This window comes from Erpetoichthys calabaricus, chromosome 1 (genome assembly GCF_900747795.2).
Source record: "Erpetoichthys calabaricus chromosome 1, fErpCal1.3, whole genome shotgun sequence".
Taxonomy (NCBI): Eukaryota; Metazoa; Chordata; class Cladistia; order Polypteriformes; family Polypteridae; genus Erpetoichthys; species Erpetoichthys calabaricus.
In genome coordinates this window covers 294730290-294751356 of record NC_041394.2, presented here as the reverse complement: position 1 = coordinate 294751356, position 21067 = coordinate 294730290, and the positions used below count along the sequence as shown (strand labels likewise).

Sequence of the window (21067 nt, the reverse complement as noted above, 5' to 3'; positions counted from 1 at the left end):
TGTTCTCTAGCATCAAACATTTAATGATGATGAACGTTGACATTGGTACAGAAACAAAAACAAAATAAAAACCGCAGATGGAAGAAACTTGTGTTTCACGTATTTTAGTACACAGGAGCTAATCTTTATCACAAACATAAAATACCTCCTTTCATGTTCCTCCTCAAAACATTTTTTGATCATATCATTAATGTAAATAATAGTAGTTTTTCTTGAGAAAATGAAATATTTCTTCACAGGCTGAATTGTGCTATCTCTTTTAGCTGTAACTGACAGCCTGGCTTATTACATAACGTTCAATGTCACTAAAGCAAGCCTATATACATGTGTACTGGTTTATTTTGATGCACAATGCTGTTGTAATTGCAACACTCTGTTAAGACTATTTGTCTTGTAGCTAGATTTTATTTCCCCAAAAAGAAATAATCAGGCACCCTGCGAAAAGTACGGTGATGTGCATTTGTTTGGTTTTGTCCACAGAACAACTGAGGCACACAAGAGTGTATTCTTTATTATTTAAGAACAAAAACTCACAGAAATGAAAACAAAATGCCTTTAATACCCTGCAGTGTTGGTACCAGGGTGCCTCTTTACACTGCTTGTGACTGTTCCAACACCATTGACGTCTCTGTATTATTCTCATCATTTATTTTTACCATAGTCCTCTTTTATTTACAAACCTTTTTACTTCTGCTGCTTTCAGGAATCTCCTAAAACCAAACATTTTTTCAACACTGTGCTCACTTTCATAGTGAAAATAATGGATTTTAGTGGAAATTAATGACTAGGCACAAAGTTATGCCCCTTATGTCTAGGAACATGTCCAACAATGCATGGATTGCTTTTCTAACAAAAGTACTGACTTGTCAAAAACACAGAGACCTGACATCATCATGTATTGTTCTGACTGGTGCTGAACCATTTAAAAAAGATGAGCCTCATGCACAACAATCATAGTATGTTAGAACTTTTCAAAGCACCCTTTATGTAGTGTTTCTTTCTTATTCTTCTTCTGCCAAAGAAGATCTCCTTCTTCTTTTTCTTTTTCTTATTCCCCTTACCTAATCTTCTTCTTCTTTCGGCTGCTCCCGTTAGGGGTTGCCACAGCAGATCATCTTCTTCCATATCTTTCTGTCCTCTGCATCTTGTTCTGTTACACCCATCACCTGCATGTCCTCTCTCACCACATCCATAAACCTTCTCTTAGGCCTTCCTCTTTTCCTTTTTTCCTGGCAGCTCTATCCTTAGCATCCTTCTCCCAATATACCCTGCATTTCTCCTCTGCACATGTCCAAACCAACGCAATCTCACCTCTCTGACTTCCCAACTGTCTAACTTGAGCTGACCCTCTAATGTACTCATTTCTAATCCTGTCCACCCTCATCACACCCAATGCAAATCTTATCATCTTTAACTTTGCCACCTCCAGCTCCTTCTCCTGCTTTCTGGTCAGTGCCACCGTCTCCAACCCATATAACATAGCTGGTCTCACTACCGTCCTGTAGACCTTCCCTTTCACTCTTGCTGATACCTGTCTGTCACAAATTACTCCTGACACTCTTCTCCACCCATTCCACCCTGTCTGCACTCTCTTTTTCACCTCTCTTCCACAATCTCCATTACTCTGTACTGTTACCTAATAAGTATTTTTTTAAGTTAGAATAGCAAGTTAAGTCAGTAGCACAGTGAAAATATGAAAATGACAATTTCCAAAAAAACAACTGAGGAGGACGCAGTTTGTTTTTGTGTTAAAGAGTCATGGAAGGAGATCCTGAGAACTGGAGTAAAATAGGAGAAAGCACTGTGTATTATTTAAGTTGTAGCTGCTTTCTGGACCTGTTTATCCTCTCACTGGGTTTCAGAAGTAAGGCAGGAAGCATCTCTAGAAGTGATATTATTGAATGTCAGAGCAAACTCACACACACACGCACATTTACTCATATCAGGACAATTGCTATTAATGTGTTTAACCTTTATAATGAGAGAGGATCCCAAAGTATCTGGAAGAAAAAAACTTTAAACACAGGAAGTGCAAAATCCACACAGGTAGTAAACAGACCAGGAGTTTAACCAGTGTGTGTGGGACTTTGAGGTAATAATAATAATAATAATAATGATGATGATGATGATGATGTACCACCTGTGCCAAGTGTCACAGTGGATGGATTCTCTACTCTTTACATGGCTCTTTGAGGTGGCTCACTATCATTAAATGGACTGCTTGACTTTTGCTGCACTAGCTGGAAAAATATGTGCGAATGTGCAGAGTACAGGCACTCCAACTATAGATATGTAATGCCAGCTCATTCTTTTGGTGATTCATTCCTGGTTGATGTTACTTGACCACTGCTGTTGCAGATCCCTCCCTTCAAAGTCACTACCCCCAGTGGCCACTTCCAACTCCTTGTAACAGCACACAAACTCATTGAAATGGCAGGGTGGTCTTTTCTCCCGCATTGGTGGTGCTACCAGTGTTGAGGGCAAATCAGCAGGGTTTAGGAACTCTGTATTGTCAGATGGCACAGCAGGGATGTTGTGTGTTGCACTGGCAGGTAAAACAACCAGGATTGTTAAGTGCTGTACTGTCATACGGTGTAACAGAGGTGTTAAACACTGGCTAGTTATAGTAAAGTAGACGAACCTTCTTGTTTGGAGATGCAGCTATTCTGGTCTCTTTGCTTTTTTACTTTACTGAACTGGTGTTGCAAACTGTATTCCAGGTCTGCATCTCAGCAGACTCTCCCTCCAACACCGCTTCACAATGCCACTATGATCTGCCTTGTCTTTTGCCTGCCCATTTTTACCACCGGCCCTGCTTCGTACAGCTCACTCAAGGTCAGTGGCAGCTCCATCTGCCACACTTTTTCCCAGCTCCATGAGCTTGAAGCTCTGCTAATGGACGTTTGCAGATGGAGAAGTTGTGGTGGAGCTGCAGAGGTGTCAGTCTCTAAGCTGTGTCCATCTCTATACTGCTGCTGCAAACGGCACTCCAGACTACAGATCTGAGCCACAAGACTCTCCAGCACCTCCTCCGAAGAGCCAAGCAGATTTGTTTTAGGTCTCCAAAGCACTCGGCATTTTGCTGAGTCAGAACTTAGGTCCATGTCCCGCTTCTGACTCCAATGTAGCGTTGGCGCCAAGTGCCACAATGAATGGATTCTCTGCTTTTTACGTAGCTCTTTGAGGTGTAATTGTAGCTACAGTTTATAAGCTGTCTCCAAATCACTTCAGAAATCTTGGTGGGCACAAGAAATCTCACCACACCTAGCCACAACAACCCATAATGTCATCACATCCCTGAGATATTCTCTATATTTAAGTGATTAGAAACCCTTAACTGATGTGGAGTCACTCTAAAAATCGATTCCCAGTGTTATCTTATAGGAACTCCTGGCTGCCATCTAGTGGCTTCAGGTTGTGTTACAAGTTTCTTGTCAGCACACCAAGATCGCTTTACTCACAGAACATCTTCAGTCAATTTATTGATCTCCTCTGTATCCAGCAGGGGGCGTTAGCTCCCTTGTTGGAATGAGTTCTTTTGTAATTGCGGCATGTTATATAACCTGAATCTGTATAGATATGATATTAAAAGGTGATACCCCTCCCTTAGTGATATGTAGGATCACATAGGAGAAATAAGTTATCTGCCATTTTCACCGCTGAGTTGGAAGGATTTTCAGGATCGGATGATGTTATCTCCCATCCGTCAGTTGGCATCAAAGGTGTGCTGGGCAATGTTCCAATGCTTTATACTCTTTCTTCATGTGCAGGCCCCAACTTAGGTGAATCATGCCATTCCAAACAAGGCAAAAGAGAGGATACAATTTCATGCTGATTTTGACACACAAAAATAGTATACAAAGGTCATCAGTCAAAAATGAAGCGGCTTGTGAGAAAGTGGCCTTTTAAGCCTTCAGTGCCTTCTGTGATCCTGGGAAATGTGAACTCAATATCAAATAAGATCGACGAACTGGCTGCGCTGGTGAAAAATGTCAGAACCTACAGAGAATGCAGTTTGTTGTGCTTTTGCGAAACGTGGCTAACTACTACCATCCCAGATGCTAACATGGAGCTACCCGGGTTTAGCACAGTTAGAGCGGACAGAGACGCAATTACCTGCGGGAAGCACAAAGGAGGAGGTCTAGCTCTCTATGTCAATACAAGGTGGTGTAACTCTGGACATGTAAACGTTAAAATCTCCACTTGCTGCAGGGACATCAAACTGTTGGCCGTAAGTTTGCGTCCCTATTACTTGCCCAGAGAGTTTGGACACGTCAAATTGTGAATTTCCCCTTGGGATTAATAAAGTATCTATCTATCTATCTATCTATCTATCTATCTATCTATCTATCTATCTATCTATCTATCTATCTATCTATCTATCTATCTATCTATCTATCTATCTATCCTCTTCAAGACTCCCCAAGAACCATGCACCTAGGCCAATATATTTTAGTGGAGCAGAGCCTCCTAAGTGCTTTTAGATAATTAAATGCCCCGCCTCTTCTTCCACACTCTGCACCTTCTCCTTTTATGGCCAGCTTTCCCACATGACTCTGCCCATTCTGACAGTCTGCCAACACTTTAGCATTGTGTCATTCTTCTTAATGAATGGATAGATGGGCAGCGTTGAATGCAAGGCAGAAAGAAACTGAGCATGGGTTGCCCATTGCGTAACACATCCACTCACACTAGGTGAATTTTGAGTCACCGTCTAGGATGTGAGAAAACCCAATATGGCTTCCATGGGGAGAACATGCAAATCCCACAAAGACAGTAAGTAGGCAAGGATGTCAAACCTGGGTCTTGTAGCTGTGAGGCAGCTTCATCATCCCCTGTGCTATCCTATTATACATAGTACTGTAATAGAATAAAACAAAGCAAATAATTCTAAGAAATTCAGCTAGTGCGCAGAAAAGTAAAAATATCAAACAGAGCTTGACAGGCAGTTAATAGAATAAAACAAAGCAAATAATTCTAAGAAATTCAGCTAGTGTACAGAAAAGTAGAAATATCAAACAGAGCTTGACAAGCAGTTGTTACACTCACCTTATTTTTTATTATTTCTTTCAGGAGTATTTGTCAGGACTGTAGGTTGTTTGTGTTTTATTCAGATCACTCCTGAGAATACTTGTAAAGGTTTGATTAGCATTCCTAAAATGAGATTGGCTGGAGGCAAACAAAAAAGTGAGTATAAAAAATAAGAAGAAAGAAGATGAGTGTGTTCATTCAGCCCAGACTTGCCCATGCTGCTATCTTGTCTCTCTTTCCTCAAGCGTATCTCCGCCCCCACAATCTGCCGACATCGCTTTGCTGGCTGTCAATTCAAACTGCAGCAGTTCACTTTTTGTCATGCAAGGGGGAATGTAGTGGCTGACTCTGCAAGTATGGATCTCAAGTCAGAATTGCTCAAATCTATCTGGTATGCCTTCACAGCCCTGGATGTCGAGAAAAGCGGCAAGGTGTCCAAGTCTCAGTTAAAGGTAAGGAAAACTTTATCCGAGGAACCTCTTTTTATAGCTGTGATGTACTTCAGCAAAGCCACTTCCTGACTTCTGACCTAAAAAAAAGTCTTTTTATTTTTTTTACCTAGTAGGCAATTTAAACTGCACAGATATGTGATAACATGTCTGAAATGGGTGCAAAGAAAATTCCAGAAAAGCTGCCTGATTATCACTTGAATGACTCAGCCTCAGCAGGGTTTAGTTGTCTTTGTGCAGCTGTTGAATAAAAAGAGCTCAGTTTTGAAATCATAGGCATTAATGGCTACAAGTGTGGCATGTTTGAGAAATAAAATTGAATTAAAATAACTTTTTAAAAATCTGTCCTAGAGGAAAGGGAAAGAGGTTGGGCTGTTTACAGTTGTTCATAGTTTAGTTAAAGTAAGTTTGCATTTTCTGGGCATCAGTACACCATATGTGCTGGATTGTTGATGTGTTCTTCGTAATTAACAAAGGCCTGGCTAGCTAAAAATCGGTTGTAAAGAGGCAGGCTTTGTTCTGGTGGGTGGCTGCAGTCAGGAGGCTGGATGATGGTAACCTTCAGTCTATGTATAGCTGGCTGTCTGGTTGGGGCACCATAAGAGATGTGTGATATGGAGCTGGCATTACCCCAGTCCTATTCCACTAAATGATCTGATAACACCTAGTACTCCCAGTAGGAAAACAAAAATGGCAAGTTTGTCCGTCTTCTTAAATATTGGAGTGAAGTGAGGGCCCCATATTTTTATAGAGCATTTTTTGACTTTAGGGATTTAGAGGCACAAACCCCATTAAAGTTTAGAAATCATGGTCATGTTTGTGTAGGATTCCGTGAATGTGATGTCAACAGATGAGAATGGAAGAAGCTTGTAAGAGTTTTCTGTGTGTTTTTAATAGATAAGAGGCTTGATGAGCCAACTTGTTCCTCTAAAAAGAAAGATTTCTCTATAGACAGAGCCAATGCAGTGTTAGAATTTACTTTGTTCTTTTGCCAGGTCTGGTCTTATTGCTCACCTATCCCATTCCAAATAACTTTTCCTTTACCCTGTGGTGTAAACAACATTTATTTATATGGTGTATTTTCATACAAATGATGTAGCTCAAAGTGCTTTACAAGATAAAGAAAGAAAAGTTTATAAAAAATTAAAAATATACAAATAAAATTAGGCAATACTAAGTAACAAAGAATAAAGTAAGGTCTGATGGCTGGGAGAACAGAAAAAAAAACACAAAAAAAATCCAGAGGGCTGGAGAAAATAAAAACAAAATCCGCAGGGGTTCTGAGGCCATGAGACCACCCAGCCCCTACTGGGCAAAACTAATGAAGACAACAATTTTAAAACCAAATTATAAAATCAGTACACAAGACGTTTTGAATTTTCACTGGAGTTTCGTGTAATAAATAATTGGTAATCAAATTGTTGGGCTGAATGGCCTGTTCTTGTCTAGATTGTTCTAATGTTCTAAAATAATTGTGAATGCGTGTGTCTTCTGATGGACTACCATTAGCTTTTGGCATATACTAATAAATAAGCACTTTAAGAAAATGGATGACTTCGCTCTGGAAGGCGTTTTCTCACACCCATTAATTCACAGCTAACAGTGGGCAGTTTTAGTAAAGCATTTTTTTTTTTGCACTTATTTTTTAGACTTGGGGAAGCACAGTGGCATAGTCCTTAATGTTGCAGTCTTTAAGTTCACATTCCCATCCATTCACTGCTACATGTAGCTTGTAGGAATCCCTTTGCCAGTATGTTCTCTGTCTTGAAGCTGTGCCATTTAAATCAAGTGGACGTTACTATGAGAGTGTACAAGAATGGTCCTAGAACCCTGATCAAGCTTAGTTCTGATCTTCTGTCCAATCTTGCTGTATGACATAACCCAATAACCTAACAAATAGAATAAACCATTTCAGTAAAAGGATTGGTGGATGGTGTTCAGCTTAGACTCAATGTGCACATCAGCCAGCTGTGATGAAATAGAAAGAAGGCTGGAACGACTTTTGGAATAACTGCTTTTTATTAAGTGTAAGTGTACACTGCTGATAGATTTTTCAACATTTAACAGCCAAATTTCCCCTGGGGACAAATAAAGTGATATCTATCTATCTATCTATCTATCTATCTATCTATCTATCTATCTATCTATCTATCTATCTATCTATCTATCTATCTATCTATCTATCTATCTATCTATCTATCTATCTAGCTAGCTAGCTAGCTAGCTAGCTAGCTAGCTATTGGGTGGGTTCAAAGTCTTTGAACTTTTGGTGGTCCATCCAGAGATTGTCCAGGCCCCCTGATTCCTGATTCCTATCTAAGGAGAAAGAACTTGAGACATCTAGAATTCTTTCCCTATGTGTCCTGAGGACCTAACAAGAGCAGTGGGGTGAACTAATGTCTGTTTGTACAGTAGAAACAGTGTCCTTTGAGTGCTGCGGAACGCTGGTTACTGTCATGGGGTGACTGAAGAGTAAATGGACAGAAGTACAGTTGGGCCATTAAGCAAACTCCAAAACATGTTTAAACAACACAACGATTACTTAAATTTCTAAACTAAATTCCTTTCTATCACAAATGGACTTGGAAACAGTCATTCATGTCTTTATTACATCTCGCCTAGATTACTGTAATTCCTTATATGTGATCACATCTCCCCCATTTTAGCCTCTCTCCACTGGCTACTGGTGAGGTGTCTCATTGATTTTTAAATCTTGCTGTTTGTTTTTAAAGCCTTTCATGGTCTCACTCCAAAATATATCTGTGACCTCCTTCTCCCCTATGTGCCACCAAGAGCACTGAGGTCATCTGGACGACTGCTCCTTATAGTGCCAAGATCTCGGCTTAAGTCGAGGGGAGACCAAGCTTTTTCAGTTGTTGCTCCTAGGCTTTGGAATGACTTGCTTCTGCAAATCAGGTCTTCATCCTCTATTGAGGTTTTTAAAAATCGGCTTAAGATCTACTTGTTTTCTTCTGTCTTTCACTGTGTATGATGGGATTGTGGTGGATTTTACAATTGGTTGTTTTATTAATCTGCTTTTGCATGACTGTTTGTATTGTGTTTATTTTAATGCTTTTTTGTACAGCACTTTGGCGCAATGTGACGATGCAGGTTTGCAGCATGCTCCTATCTGCTGTCCGGGAGCCCTTAAACCCAACACTGTCAGTAATGTTACCGATGAGCTAAGCAGTGAGGCAACAACATGGCAAGGGGATGGTGCCAAAGTGTCAAGTGCTTTTATTAAAACAACACAACAAAACAGTGTTCAAATAAATAAAGTGCAATGATTCAAAACAGTCTTCATTAAATAAATAATCCATAAAAACAGAGTGAAATTGTGGAGGTTAAAATCTCATTAGAAAAAAGTCTTCTTAAAAACAACAAGGTTAAAATAATGCAGGAAGCAGAGTCTCCTTTCCTCTGGCGGCTCCCCTGCTGCACCCGTCTGGGCCCTGCAACAGGAGAGTCACCCTCTCAGCAGCTGGCCTTCTCTCCACTGTCATACTGTTCAGTTTGCCTTACCAATCCCTGGCTCCGGTAGGCCCCGTCAAACAGTGACTTGGGATTCCCCAACGACCAGGGCTCTCACACTGGAGAAATCCACGTCCCAAGTCCCGACTCCCGCTGCCTTCCGCAGAGAGTTATCCGCCATTCATCACTGGTCACTCCCGCTATATGATCACTCAGTGGGAGCGACCACTACTACTTCTCCCAGGTGTCGGCCCAACACCCAGGCTCCCTGTACAGCTGCATGCGCGAGCCTGCTCTCGCTCGCTTGCTCGCTCTCCCACACCAGCTTTCTCTCTCCACTTACTGCTTTCTCCTGCAACCTCTGTTCGTTCTCTTTCTCTCTTTTTCTCTCCCCTAGCCGACTCACACTTCTATTTTATTAAGAGAGCATGGCAGCTGTAGCAAATTAGCAGCCCCAGGAACAATCACGGATGTGGGCGGTCTCTCACCTGTGCATTTAGGTGAGAAACGCCCACATTGCGAATCGCCCTGAGAACTGCTTCAGCCACACAACCACCACGCCCCCTCGCTAAGCCGCGAGCGCGGTGATTATATATTTTAAAACGGGCCTTTGATGGGAGCTGTGGACCCACTATACCACATGCAACCTCTGTTGTTTTAAATGTGCTTTTATAATCAACCATGGGACAAAAACATCAACACGATTTTGGTGTGCTTGTTAACGGCTTTAGTGACATCTGTCCATCCATCTTCAGTACTATATAGTATTTGCTTACCTTATCAATTCAAGTAAATGTAAGTTCAATGACTTGCTCAGGGAGTGAGTCTTCATTGTGGGATGGAGCCGGTTACCTTGAGGTTTACAGTTTAATGCTTTAAACAGAAAAATAAATTTAGATTAGGACAGGAACTAAGTAATTCAAAAATACCTTCTTTGGTAGCTTTAATTATCTTTGACTGCACATCTTTTACGGTTAGTGCCTGCCTGGTAGGTGATGCTGCTAGGATAGCAACTGGTTTATGTGGGTTATGTAATTTTGTCTATTTATATATATGAACTTAATTTGTTTTATTTAAATCGGTGCTGAGTTTATTGTTACATATGTAGTCCCTTCTATTTTTATGCCCTGCCCTTTCAATGTATCATACAGTGACTGATCCTGGATTCTATCTTGTTGCTTTATTTTGAATTGTACTCTTGTTTGCTTTGTAAAAGCACCTTATCATTTCTGGCTGTGTGGCAGGTGCTTTATAAAATCAAAAATTAATTGATAGATTGCACATTGCCTATAAAGTCTAGGGTGTCATATTGGTGTGGTTACTAGAGGCACTACTGCCTCACAGGTCCAGTTCACTGGGTTTTAATCTCAGTCTGGTTATTCTCTATATGGATTTTTCAGAGTCCTCCCTTTGCCGTGTGGATTTTGCTTCCTCAACTTAAAGAGATGCATATTAAGATCACTGGTGACTCCAAATCAGTACAGTATGAGTGAGAGAGAGCATGTTTGTGTGAGAGTGTGCCCCATCCAGGACTAATCTTCATCCTGTGCCCATTGTACAATACTGAAGAGGATAAGCATGTGAGAAAACATATGAATAGTGAATCATATTTAACCATCTACAATAACTAATTCTCTAGTTGTTTAAATATTGCTTAATTGTTAAAAAAGCTTGTGATGCTGTGCTCCATGAAGGGTATTATATGAAATAAAGATTACTAGAAGAAGGGATACCTTTTATTATTTAATATGAGTATATGACATTCTCGCAGAAGTGCCCCATATCTGTGATCGGGAACTTACTGTAGATTGTGCCACCCTGGTTAGTCTAGTTAAAGCAACTGTTAGTTACTTGTTTAATACAATCTACATTTGTCAAGGCTGGGAAAACTGGTGGTGAAGCAGACAAAGCAGAAATTCCATTTAGTTGATTGTCCACCTTTGATGTTTCCTTAGGAGTGGATCAATAAGCACCTACTGGGCCTTTTAGTTACTTCAGTAGTTTCATTGTCCATCTGTTTTTCTTAGAAGGTAGCAAGGAGTCACACTCGTTCTGTAACCATCAGGTGCAAGACAGTAAACAAATTAGGAAAGCTCAAGTGCATTAACACCACTGGCTTTGATGACCATGATGTGTACATACTGAAGAAGCTGGATGAGTGTGAATAAGTGTTCTTTTGTAAATAGTAATAGTTAATATATTTTAATGAGAGCATCATTCTATTAATGATAATCTGAAGAGAGTATAAAAAAGTCATCCAAGCTCTCTTTACCTGTGTGAGCATGTTGTCTATATCAGTGTTGTAATTTTATATTGTAACTACATCAGGTTTGTAAAGAATCATGTATAATTCCTAACTCCTCCCCATACCTGTCCATGGTACATTTTTAGTATTTGCATATGGTTGATGTTTTTGATCTCTTTTATACTGTATAGTCTGTACCTCTTCATGGATGCAGCGTGCTGATGTAAATCCCACAAACAGTCCTTGTCCTTACGGAGTCTGCACATTATAGTGTATTGGGTAAGAATTAGATATTCAGACCCAGAGATTGTGGGTTCAAATCCTGCAACAGACACTGTGTGAACTTGAGCAAGTCATTCATTCACCTGCCTGTTCTCCAACTGAAAAAAGGAAATGTAACCAGATGAATCTCAAATGTTGTAATTCACCTTGGATAAAGGCATCAGCCAAACAAATAAATAATAATATTAAGGGAAGTTTACTACTTATTTTATAAGATGCTTTGTATAAAAGTATCTGCTAAGAAAATAAATGTAAAGGTAATTCTGCCACTTTTTCATGTTTTCCTCCCACATCTCAGAGGTGGGCATGTTAGTTTAATTGGCGATTATAATTAGCCCAGTGTGAGGGTAAGAGTGCGTGGGCATGTGTAAGTGCATCCTATGGCTTGTCCGGGTTTGTTTCCTGCCTTGGCCCAACTTCTGCTGGAGTAGACCCCTGCATATGACCCTTAATGGGATTGCAGGTAATGTTGTATCTGGCATCCCATCCAGGCTTGCTTTCTGCCTTGCACACTATATTGAGTTAATCCCTATCAGAACTGAACTGGATTAAAGGGTTCAAAATGGATTGATTGGTACATTTATTGGATGGTAGATTTTGTTTGCTTTGTAACAAGGAGTTTATCAGCTTTAAATTACTTATAACATTTTAACAGTATGTACCATTTCAAGTAGCTTTACAAAGCAAATTTCAAAGTCACAGTGTGAGCCTTTGGGATGTTGCTAAAAAACAAGCGACAGGATTTGTTTAGTCCCATTTCTATCTGGGATGTCCTTTGGACTGCGTTTCATGTTCTTCCTGTGTTTGTGTGGGTTTTCTACAGGAACTAATCTGCCGTCAATAGTTCTAAAGTACAAAAATACATGAAGCTTGGCTCAGTATGACTAAGTGTGGGTGTACAGCAAACATGAGTGTACCACATGATGAAATGGTACCCTCATGCTGCCTTATACTTGATGTTGTTGGAATAGGCTCTGGATCTACAACTTTATGCTGGTGAAAGTTCTTACAATGGTATATGGAACTATTGCTGCCTACTATGATTCCCAATTAGCACAGAAAGCTATATTAATCTAATGACCTAATTTTGAGAAGATGCATTCTACCTTACAATTCCAGGAGACTGAATTCAAATCCCAACTTAATCACTGTTTCTGTTGCGTTTCCATATTCTTGCTATGTATGCATACAGTATGTGCCGGTGTAAGTAAATAAGTCAGGGAGTCAGTGAGTGTCTGCACTCTTCATTGGGCAGTAATGGTGCAATTCAATGTGGCTACAATGCCCTCTCCAGCATTGGTTGCTGTTCATTGCCTGATGTTACCCAGGTAGACTTTGGCTTCCTGTAACCCTAAAACTGGATAGAATGAATGCAACTGATAAATGGAGTAATAATAATTTCAACCCTGCACTTGATTCTAGTCATAGGCACAGTGTGCTGAGGGGGCAGTAGCACAGTCAACTGGGGACACAAGTTTGTGATACATAACATTGTGAAGAAGACTGAAAGTTTTCAAAGGTGATTTATAACTCCTAATAACATATACTGGTTAAAAAAGCAGACAGGGGGAGTGGAGAGTTTTCCTTTTAGTTAATTTATTGAAAGAATATATGTAATCACACGTATTTATTGACTTCAGAGTTGCTGTAGCAGATTTCAAAATGGTAACACTAATTTAGGTACTGCAAAAATGCATCTATTACTCATTTACCTTTGTGTAACAAGACCCTAACAAAGGCTTCTTTTGGTCTCCATAACACTTAAATAATCAGTAGAGATTATTCATCTCTGGGCACTACTGCAATTGATATGCTGATACAATTACTTATAATATGAAGGATTTACATTTCTTATATTTAAGTATGCAATATCAAGAGAAATATGTCTCACCCAAAACCAACTCGGACTCTTCCAAAGTGAAGTTATTTTAGTAGGTCAAATTGAACAGATAAATAACACTTTACTGAGGCTTTCTAAGTGTCATTAGCACCAAAGAAAGCCTTTGTAGTACCTAAATTAAATTGTTAGTGTACAGTATATCGTAACATACAGTATAAAGCTAAATGTGCGCAGTCCAGTTTGCAAATCAACACTCTTAAATTAATCTTTGCCAAATTTTGCCCAAAATTTCCCATATGAGTTTCCCATTTGTACAGGGGAACACCATATACAAGGCTTTTTTCCAAAATTTAGTTGGCACCCCATGTACCCCTGCTAGTATATCTATGTAGGTCAATTATAATGATCAAGTTTTGGTTCATTATCTAATGAGCACAACAGAAGAGAATTGTTTGGTGAATTGTCCTGGGTAATGGCTTTAGTTAGCACTGGCATGTGATATTTCGCTGTTTAGCAAAATGTTAAGTTATATAGCACAATGTGTAGATAGATAGATAGATAGATAGATAGATAGACAGATAGCACTTTATTTTTCCCCAGGGGAAGTTTTGCTGTTAAATGTTGAAAATTCCACCAGCAGTGTACACTTACACTTAATAGAAAGCAGTTATTCCAAAAATTGTTCCAGCCTTCCATCTATTTGATCACAGCTGGCTGATGTGCACATTGAGTCTAAACTGATTACCACCCACCAATTCATCCATCCATCCATTATCCAACCCACTATATCCTAACTAAGCTTGATCAGGGTTCTAGGACCATTCTTGTACACTCTCACAGTAACGTCCACTTGATTTAAATGGCACAGCTTCAAGACAGATAACGCACTGGCAAAGGGATTCTTACAAGGTTCATGTAGCAGTGAACGGATGGGAATGTGAACTTAAAGACTGCAACATTAAGCACTATGCCAGTGTGCTTCCCCAAGTCTAAAAAATAAGTGCAAAAAAACAATGCTTTACTAAAACTGCCCACTGTTAGCTGTGAATTAATGGGTGTGAGAAAACGCCTTCCAGAGTGACAAAATATTAAACATTAAAACGTCAACACCACCAATCATTCACTGGATCAGCAGAAGGCCAGGACATCTGTAGCTGCTAGGACCATTTGAGGTTGATACATTAGTTTTACTTTGATATTATTTTCTGCAGAAGTGCTGAAAGCTGTCCATTCTCTTTCCACCCTGCTAACCTTCCAGGGTCACAGGGAGCCATTGCCTATACAGGGAGCATTGGGTACACAAGCCCAGAGCAAGTTCAGAATGTTTTTTTCATCACAATGACAAAATCTTGCACTATTTTTACATCTGTGATATTTTAAAATTATTCTTACTTTTTTAAAGCTGAACATCAGAATCCATACACACATATACATGAAGCATATATTATACATTAAATTTTGCTAGATAGCTTTGTTAAGTACTCAAAGTCTGTTTTTGAGGAGACAAGCAAAGCTCTATTGTAAACTAATATAAAAAGAAAAGAATGCTGACATTTAACTCTGGGAGTCTGTCTTTGCACTATTGTGCAGTGGATTTGGGCTTTTTACTGAACCACATAAAACATTGTACTTTAAATCACAAATACAAGTTTCTGTTACATACACATGATTTGTGTGCAAGCGATGTGGTGCATAATTAATGCTGATGCTGCCTTTCACAGTAAGCGCATTACAAAACAAATTTCGACATTGTAGTTCAAAAGAAATAACATAGGAATTTAAATTATTTTGTAAATGAAGATCTATTTTTTTATTTGGTTAGCTAATCACTATGTTTTCTCAGTGACTCATGTAGCTGTTTGTTATAAAGCCCATTCAGCGTGCTTTTTTGCACTTTGCCATGACTCTTTGTTTAGGGAAAAGTCACCCAATTTATAACACCATAGAATGGAACTTTTGTGTAGAGTACCACTATATTTTGCCCAAAACCTTTAACCACTTTGTGCATTGTTTGGTACTGTTTCCATTACTCTTGATACTAAAACAGTGCATCACAGTGATTGTTGTTTCTGATTATTTTATTTTAGAATTACTGATATTCTGTTAGGGTGGCACAGTGGCGCAGTGGTAGCGCTGCTGCCTTGCAGTTAGGAGACCCGGGTTCGCTTCCTGGGTCCTCCCTGCGTGGAGTTTGCATGTTCTCCCCGTGTCTGCGTGGGTTTCCTCCCACAGTCCAAAGACATGCAGGTTAGGTGGATTGGCGATTCTAAATTGTCCCTAGTGTGTGCTTGGCATGTGGGTGTGTTTGAGTGTGTCCTGCGGTGGGTTGGCACCCTGCCCAGGATTGGTTCCTGCCTTGTGCCCTGTGTTGGCTGGGATTGGCTCCAGCAGACCCCTGTGTTCGGATTCAGCGGGTTGGAAAATGGATGGATGATATTCTGTTAGACTAGCTGATAGAATTGTTTCAGTTTGGTTAATCTGTTAGCTGAGATTCGCAACTTCAATAATCTATGAAAATATTTCATTGTAATTAGTGAAAAGTAATTGATGAGTAAAAAAATATCATTCACTTTATATGTACTGCATCTATGGACTTGCCTGACTGCAACCCAAAATCAGATTAAATGAATTCAACAGATTGATGCATATACAATATATATATATAATTCGTGTAATATGTATTCTTGTCATGTATTGTTCCTGCAAATGAGGGATCAGTTTAAATTTTGACAGCACTCGCTCTTCTGAAACAAATACTATATAACTAATAGCCTAAATTAGTAATAAATTTAATTTATTCCATTCACTAATATTCAGTAGCATTGCTTGTAACTACTTGATAAATGCATCTATTTTAGCAAATGTGTAGATAAAGGACATTTGTGTTTCATACTTCAAGAATCGTTATAATGATCTCAAGTGCCATGGCTTCTCCTGCAGGCTCAAGCTGTAGCTATTCTGTATGTGCATGTTGTTTTTAATCTTGCAAAAAAAAAAAAAGTATAGGTTATCATGGTCCAGACAGAATTATAACATGTAGAGCGTGAACTGAGGCGTCAGCTAATCTGCAGGATATCACAATGTCACATTTTTAACTTCCTTTCCTGCCTTCAGTCTTCTCAGGGTGTGGTTAGTTTCAGGAAAATGTGGGTGAGTGTAAGGTGGTCATTTGTGATGCTTGTCATGTCACATATTGGATTTTGTCAGGAGTGACAACTATGTATTTTGGTTGCAGTTCTTTTTTTGCATTAAAATATGTCATTGAACACCCAGACATACTGTGCAATCCACAGAGTGTAGATATAGCAGTTCTGTTTTTAAAATAAGGCAATAATTAACTGCATGGCCTGGATGAACACATCATAGGATCATTGCTATTATATTTCTATTCTTATCTCATTCAACATCATTCTGTTATTGCAATTCTCATAAAATTGTATATGTTGAATTGTCATTTTTCTGTTAACCTTAGAGAAAATGTTTTTGAGAAATCAGTTGTAACTACCACACCAGCTTTGCAGTTATTCTGGTATAGTTACACTAGGCAGCCAAGATTCTAAAATAAGACATGAAAAAGATTAAATTCAGAATTTATAGAACATTTCATTTTGACCCTGAACAAGATTAAATTCAGAATTTACAGTATAGCACTAGTTTAATCACTAAAATAATCTCAAGTATACAAATGTTTGTCCCTCTTTGTTGAACCGCATGTTTCATTAAATCACGAAGTGAAAAAGTTAACACCAGCTTTATAGAATACACACTGACACATGATGTATTGTAATGCACATTTACCAATTATTTTGTGACTTTAACAGATGATGATGAAGTTTAGGCAATCCAAATATAATTTTTTAAACTCATAACCATTTAAGTTTTCTTCTCCTTGATGAACTGCCTTATCCACTCTTTCTTATATTTTGCTTCTGTTTATCGATTCTCTGGAAAGCTGCCGTTATCTCAATGTTTATGGTTGCTTCCTAAGAATTGTCACTGTGGTGGATGCTAAGGAAATGTTAGTTTTTGCTTTACAAAATGTTCTTTTGATTATTCTTCATTATGATAATAACATTGTGACTAGAAAAAACATTTCCAGCTTCAACCTCATGTCTGTCTGGCTTATTTCTATGAAAAAGGTTTTCCTGATTTTCCCAACAGAATGCATTTGGTTGCTCTTCTCAGGTGAAGTTCTTGTGCTGCTGTATCTTTTTTTTTTTTGGAACGTGGTGACCAGAAGTGCACACCATATACCCTAGATGCAATCTCTCATATTGTGTAAGCGTGGGTTAAAACAGATAGCAATGCTGAAGACTTTATCTTGTGTGATTTTTACTTACACCAGAAAGAACAAATCCACAAATACATGCAAGCAGACATCGTCTCCATCTCTCCAACTCCTCACTCTCCCGAGAAACCCCCTCTCCTCCATCCCAAAGTAACAGCCTAACAATATACATGCAGGAAACAGGAAAATATTTTTAAGTTGACATTAGTCTTAATATAATGCCCCTTCTTATGTAATCATTTTTAACAACAAAGTACGGCACTTATTCTCCTTTTTAATTGATACAGCATGATGGACACTGCATTTAGATGGTGTGGCGGATGGCTGGGGCCATTACCTGGCCGGGACACCTCTATAGTAAAAGGACCAGGTGGGGGACAGAGAGCATATTCAGGGCATTACCTCTCCCAGCGCGCTAGATGGCAGCCCCCTGAAGTGGCAGCGGTGCCTCAGACTCCCACAGGGCTCCATGGGAGTTGAAGTTTGGCACAGCCCTGTTGGGTTCCATGGGTGCCGCCAGGGGGTGCTGCAGGAAATGCTGAGCTCTTAGTTGCAACACTTCTGCCACATCTGGAAGTGCTGCCAGAAGAAGATCATGGGACACCTGGAGCATTTCCAGGTGCTCTAAAAAAGGAGTTGCCTCACTCCATTCGGGGAGCCAGAGTCGGGAGGAAGAGAGACAAAGCTTCCCAGGAGGAGTGGAGGCAGAAGGAAAGAAAGAGAAGAGAAGAGAGAAGAAAATGTATGCTGTGTGCTGAGCTCTTGTACTTTGAACTGTGCTGTGCAGGTGGGAAATGGTGGCAAGGTGTTTCCCACGAGCAAGAAATAAAAAACGTGTGTGGTGAACTTGTCCTGCCTCTATCTGTGTCAAGTGTGGGAAGCTGTGTGCCCCTGCAGGCCACAATGGTTAACATTCTTTTAACCTGCATGTAAACTTGGATTGCTTTTCTAAATGGTCATCCAGTTATGGAGGATCATCCTGAGCTTTGTAAGCTGTTTTGCTCCCGTACAGTGTTTATCTCACCAGGGTTGGTGTTAACTGAAAATTTTGCAAGTTTCTTTCTGTACATAGATATTGTGGCCACCAAAGGTTGCACCAGCGCCCAAAACACCCGACACAACAGACACAAGGCAAAAAGTCCAGTACAACATACGTTCATTTTGGATGTGGGAAACATTTCCCAAGTCTTCCACCTGCACAGCACAGTTTAAAACACAAGCACAGTAAATAAAACAGCACTTAGTCTCTTCTTCCTTTGCCTTCTCTCTCTCTCTCTCCTTCCACCTCCACTTCCCCTCTGGAAAGCTTCGTCCTCTTCCTCCCAACTGGTTTCCCGAGTGAAGGGAGGTGATCCCTTTTATGCTGCATCTGGGAGCATTTCATGTGGCCCATCAGCATTATCTGGAAGTAATCCCAAGTTTGGTTAAAACCCAAAATAGGGCTCTGCACCTCCCCCTGGAGGGCTGTGCCAGACTCCAACTCCCATAGAGCCTTGCGGGAATCCAAGGTGCTGCTGCAACACAGGAGGACCATCTAGCGCTCTGGGGGAGGCAGTGTCCTGTGCACATCTGCTCCCCGTTCCTTCCAGTATATTGGCTTTCCTGCCGGGAAAGAACCCCAGCAGTCCATCACAATATACATTGTTAACATAATTTTGAAATAAGTTCTTTGAGTGGACTGAGGTAATATTTATTTGCTTTTCAATCAATTGCAATTGTATCAAGTACATTATAGAATATTTTACACCGATCTCTACAATAATGTATTCTGTTCATATGGAAAGTGTTTCTTTGAAATGTGTAATAATAAAGAACAATTCAACTAATATGTTTTTATAAAAACACATTATGCAGTTTAACTCATCTAACCAATCTATATTCACCTAACTTTAAAAAAAAAAACATCAAGTTGAGATTTGAAGATTCCCAAAATACTTTAATCTCTGCTCCGCATGTCATAACTTATTCCACATATCTATGGCTCCCTATGCAAAGAAAAACTTTGTAATGTTGGTGTGAAATTTACCTTTAAGCAAATTCTGGCCACAAATTCTGGTTGTTAAAGGGTTGATTATAAAGTAAGCTGGCTCTGTGTTTGATTAGCAGCAAAGCACTGCCTTCTAGTGTTTACGCATTTTCCCAATTTTCTACATGCACTCCACTTTTATTAGATATTCATGATAGATTCACTGGATGTTTTTAACTGACCCAAACACGAGTGAGTGAAGACACGTCAACACAAGTGCCCTTTGCGATCCAATCACATCTCATCCATGGCTTGAGACTGAGAATGCCACATAATCTCTGCCTTCCTATGAATATGAAATAGAAAACAATAGACAGCCAGATCCAGAGATAAAGAGATGAAAGGATTTAAAGATGAGGGTTCTGTTTGAAAAAGTATTAATCAGATCTGATAAACTGAACTATGCAGTTGGCTTCAACAGATGCCATGCTTAGGGCAAGACTTCCAGCTTACAGGTTAGTTGCTATTTAGTGTGAAAACTAGATGTTGACGCAGTGTCTCTGCAGCTTCCAACAAAGATTTCAATTCATTATTTTGAAATTTCAGTTTAAAACTGAATAAAAAATATAATACCACTTGTTTAAAATGTGTTATCACTAACTAACTAAATTAACAAATGAAACTCCGTTTAATAGAAGATACAACAAGGTGATCAGAATGATGGACTGTATTTGTGGCAGGATGCTCATTTGATTTAACACACACAAACATATACCTACACACCCACACACACATGCACACAACCCAAAAAGGCATTCTTTATTGCACACAAAAAAATTCCAACCATATGATGTCAAAAGTCAATATAATTTATTTAGAGTGGTAGTTCAGTTATTGTTAATGGTGGGGTTAGAAGAAAGACATCTTCAGACCTTATTGTGTTTTGGTGAGGATGGAAATATAACCTCCCAGTTGTAAAGATGATACTTCATCCCATGCATTACCTTAATAAATGTATAGTCCTCACTGTTGTAGAGCCTTGTTTGATGCATAGAAACTTTCAGAATTGGAAGACTGTCGTCATATGGCACGGGTGTCATTGCTGAAGGCAGATTAGGATATTCAATTGACTTCTTGTTTTTGGCAGAGAAACCAGACACATTAGTCAAAAAGAAGTAACAGTCCATCACATGGTCTTTCTGTTCTCGCCATATCATCGGAACAGCAAACGGCATCGTCTTTCGAGTGCCTCTGAGCCAGGCTCTCAGACTGACAGCACATGTCGCACAGCAAATGTGAGGCACCCATTCCTTGTCTTGATCACCAATTTTGCAGCCGAAATACAGATGATAAGCTTTCTTCACAAGAGCAGTCATCCAACATCTCTGAGGCGCACGTGTATATTCGCCACAGATATAGCAGAATGTATCATGGCTGTTACGACATTGACGAGACATATCGCCTGACACCAAAACGTCTATAGCATCAAGCTTAC

The 21067-nt window shown here is 39.6% G+C and overlaps 1 protein-coding gene across 1 annotated transcript in view; it reads left to right on the top strand.

Moving 5' to 3' along the window:
- The first annotated feature begins 5176 nt into the window (after positions 1 to 5176).
- The window catches only part of LOC114663267 (differentially expressed in FDCP 6 homolog), a 104593-nt gene continuing 88702 nt past the window's right edge, over positions 5177 to 21067 (top strand). The window contains exon 1 of the mRNA XM_028817006.2: positions 5177 to 5483. Coding sequence (XP_028672839.1) covers positions 5247 to 5483 — 237 coding nt within the window. The 5' untranslated portion in view covers positions 5177 to 5246. The remainder of the gene's footprint in view (positions 5484 to 21067) is intronic.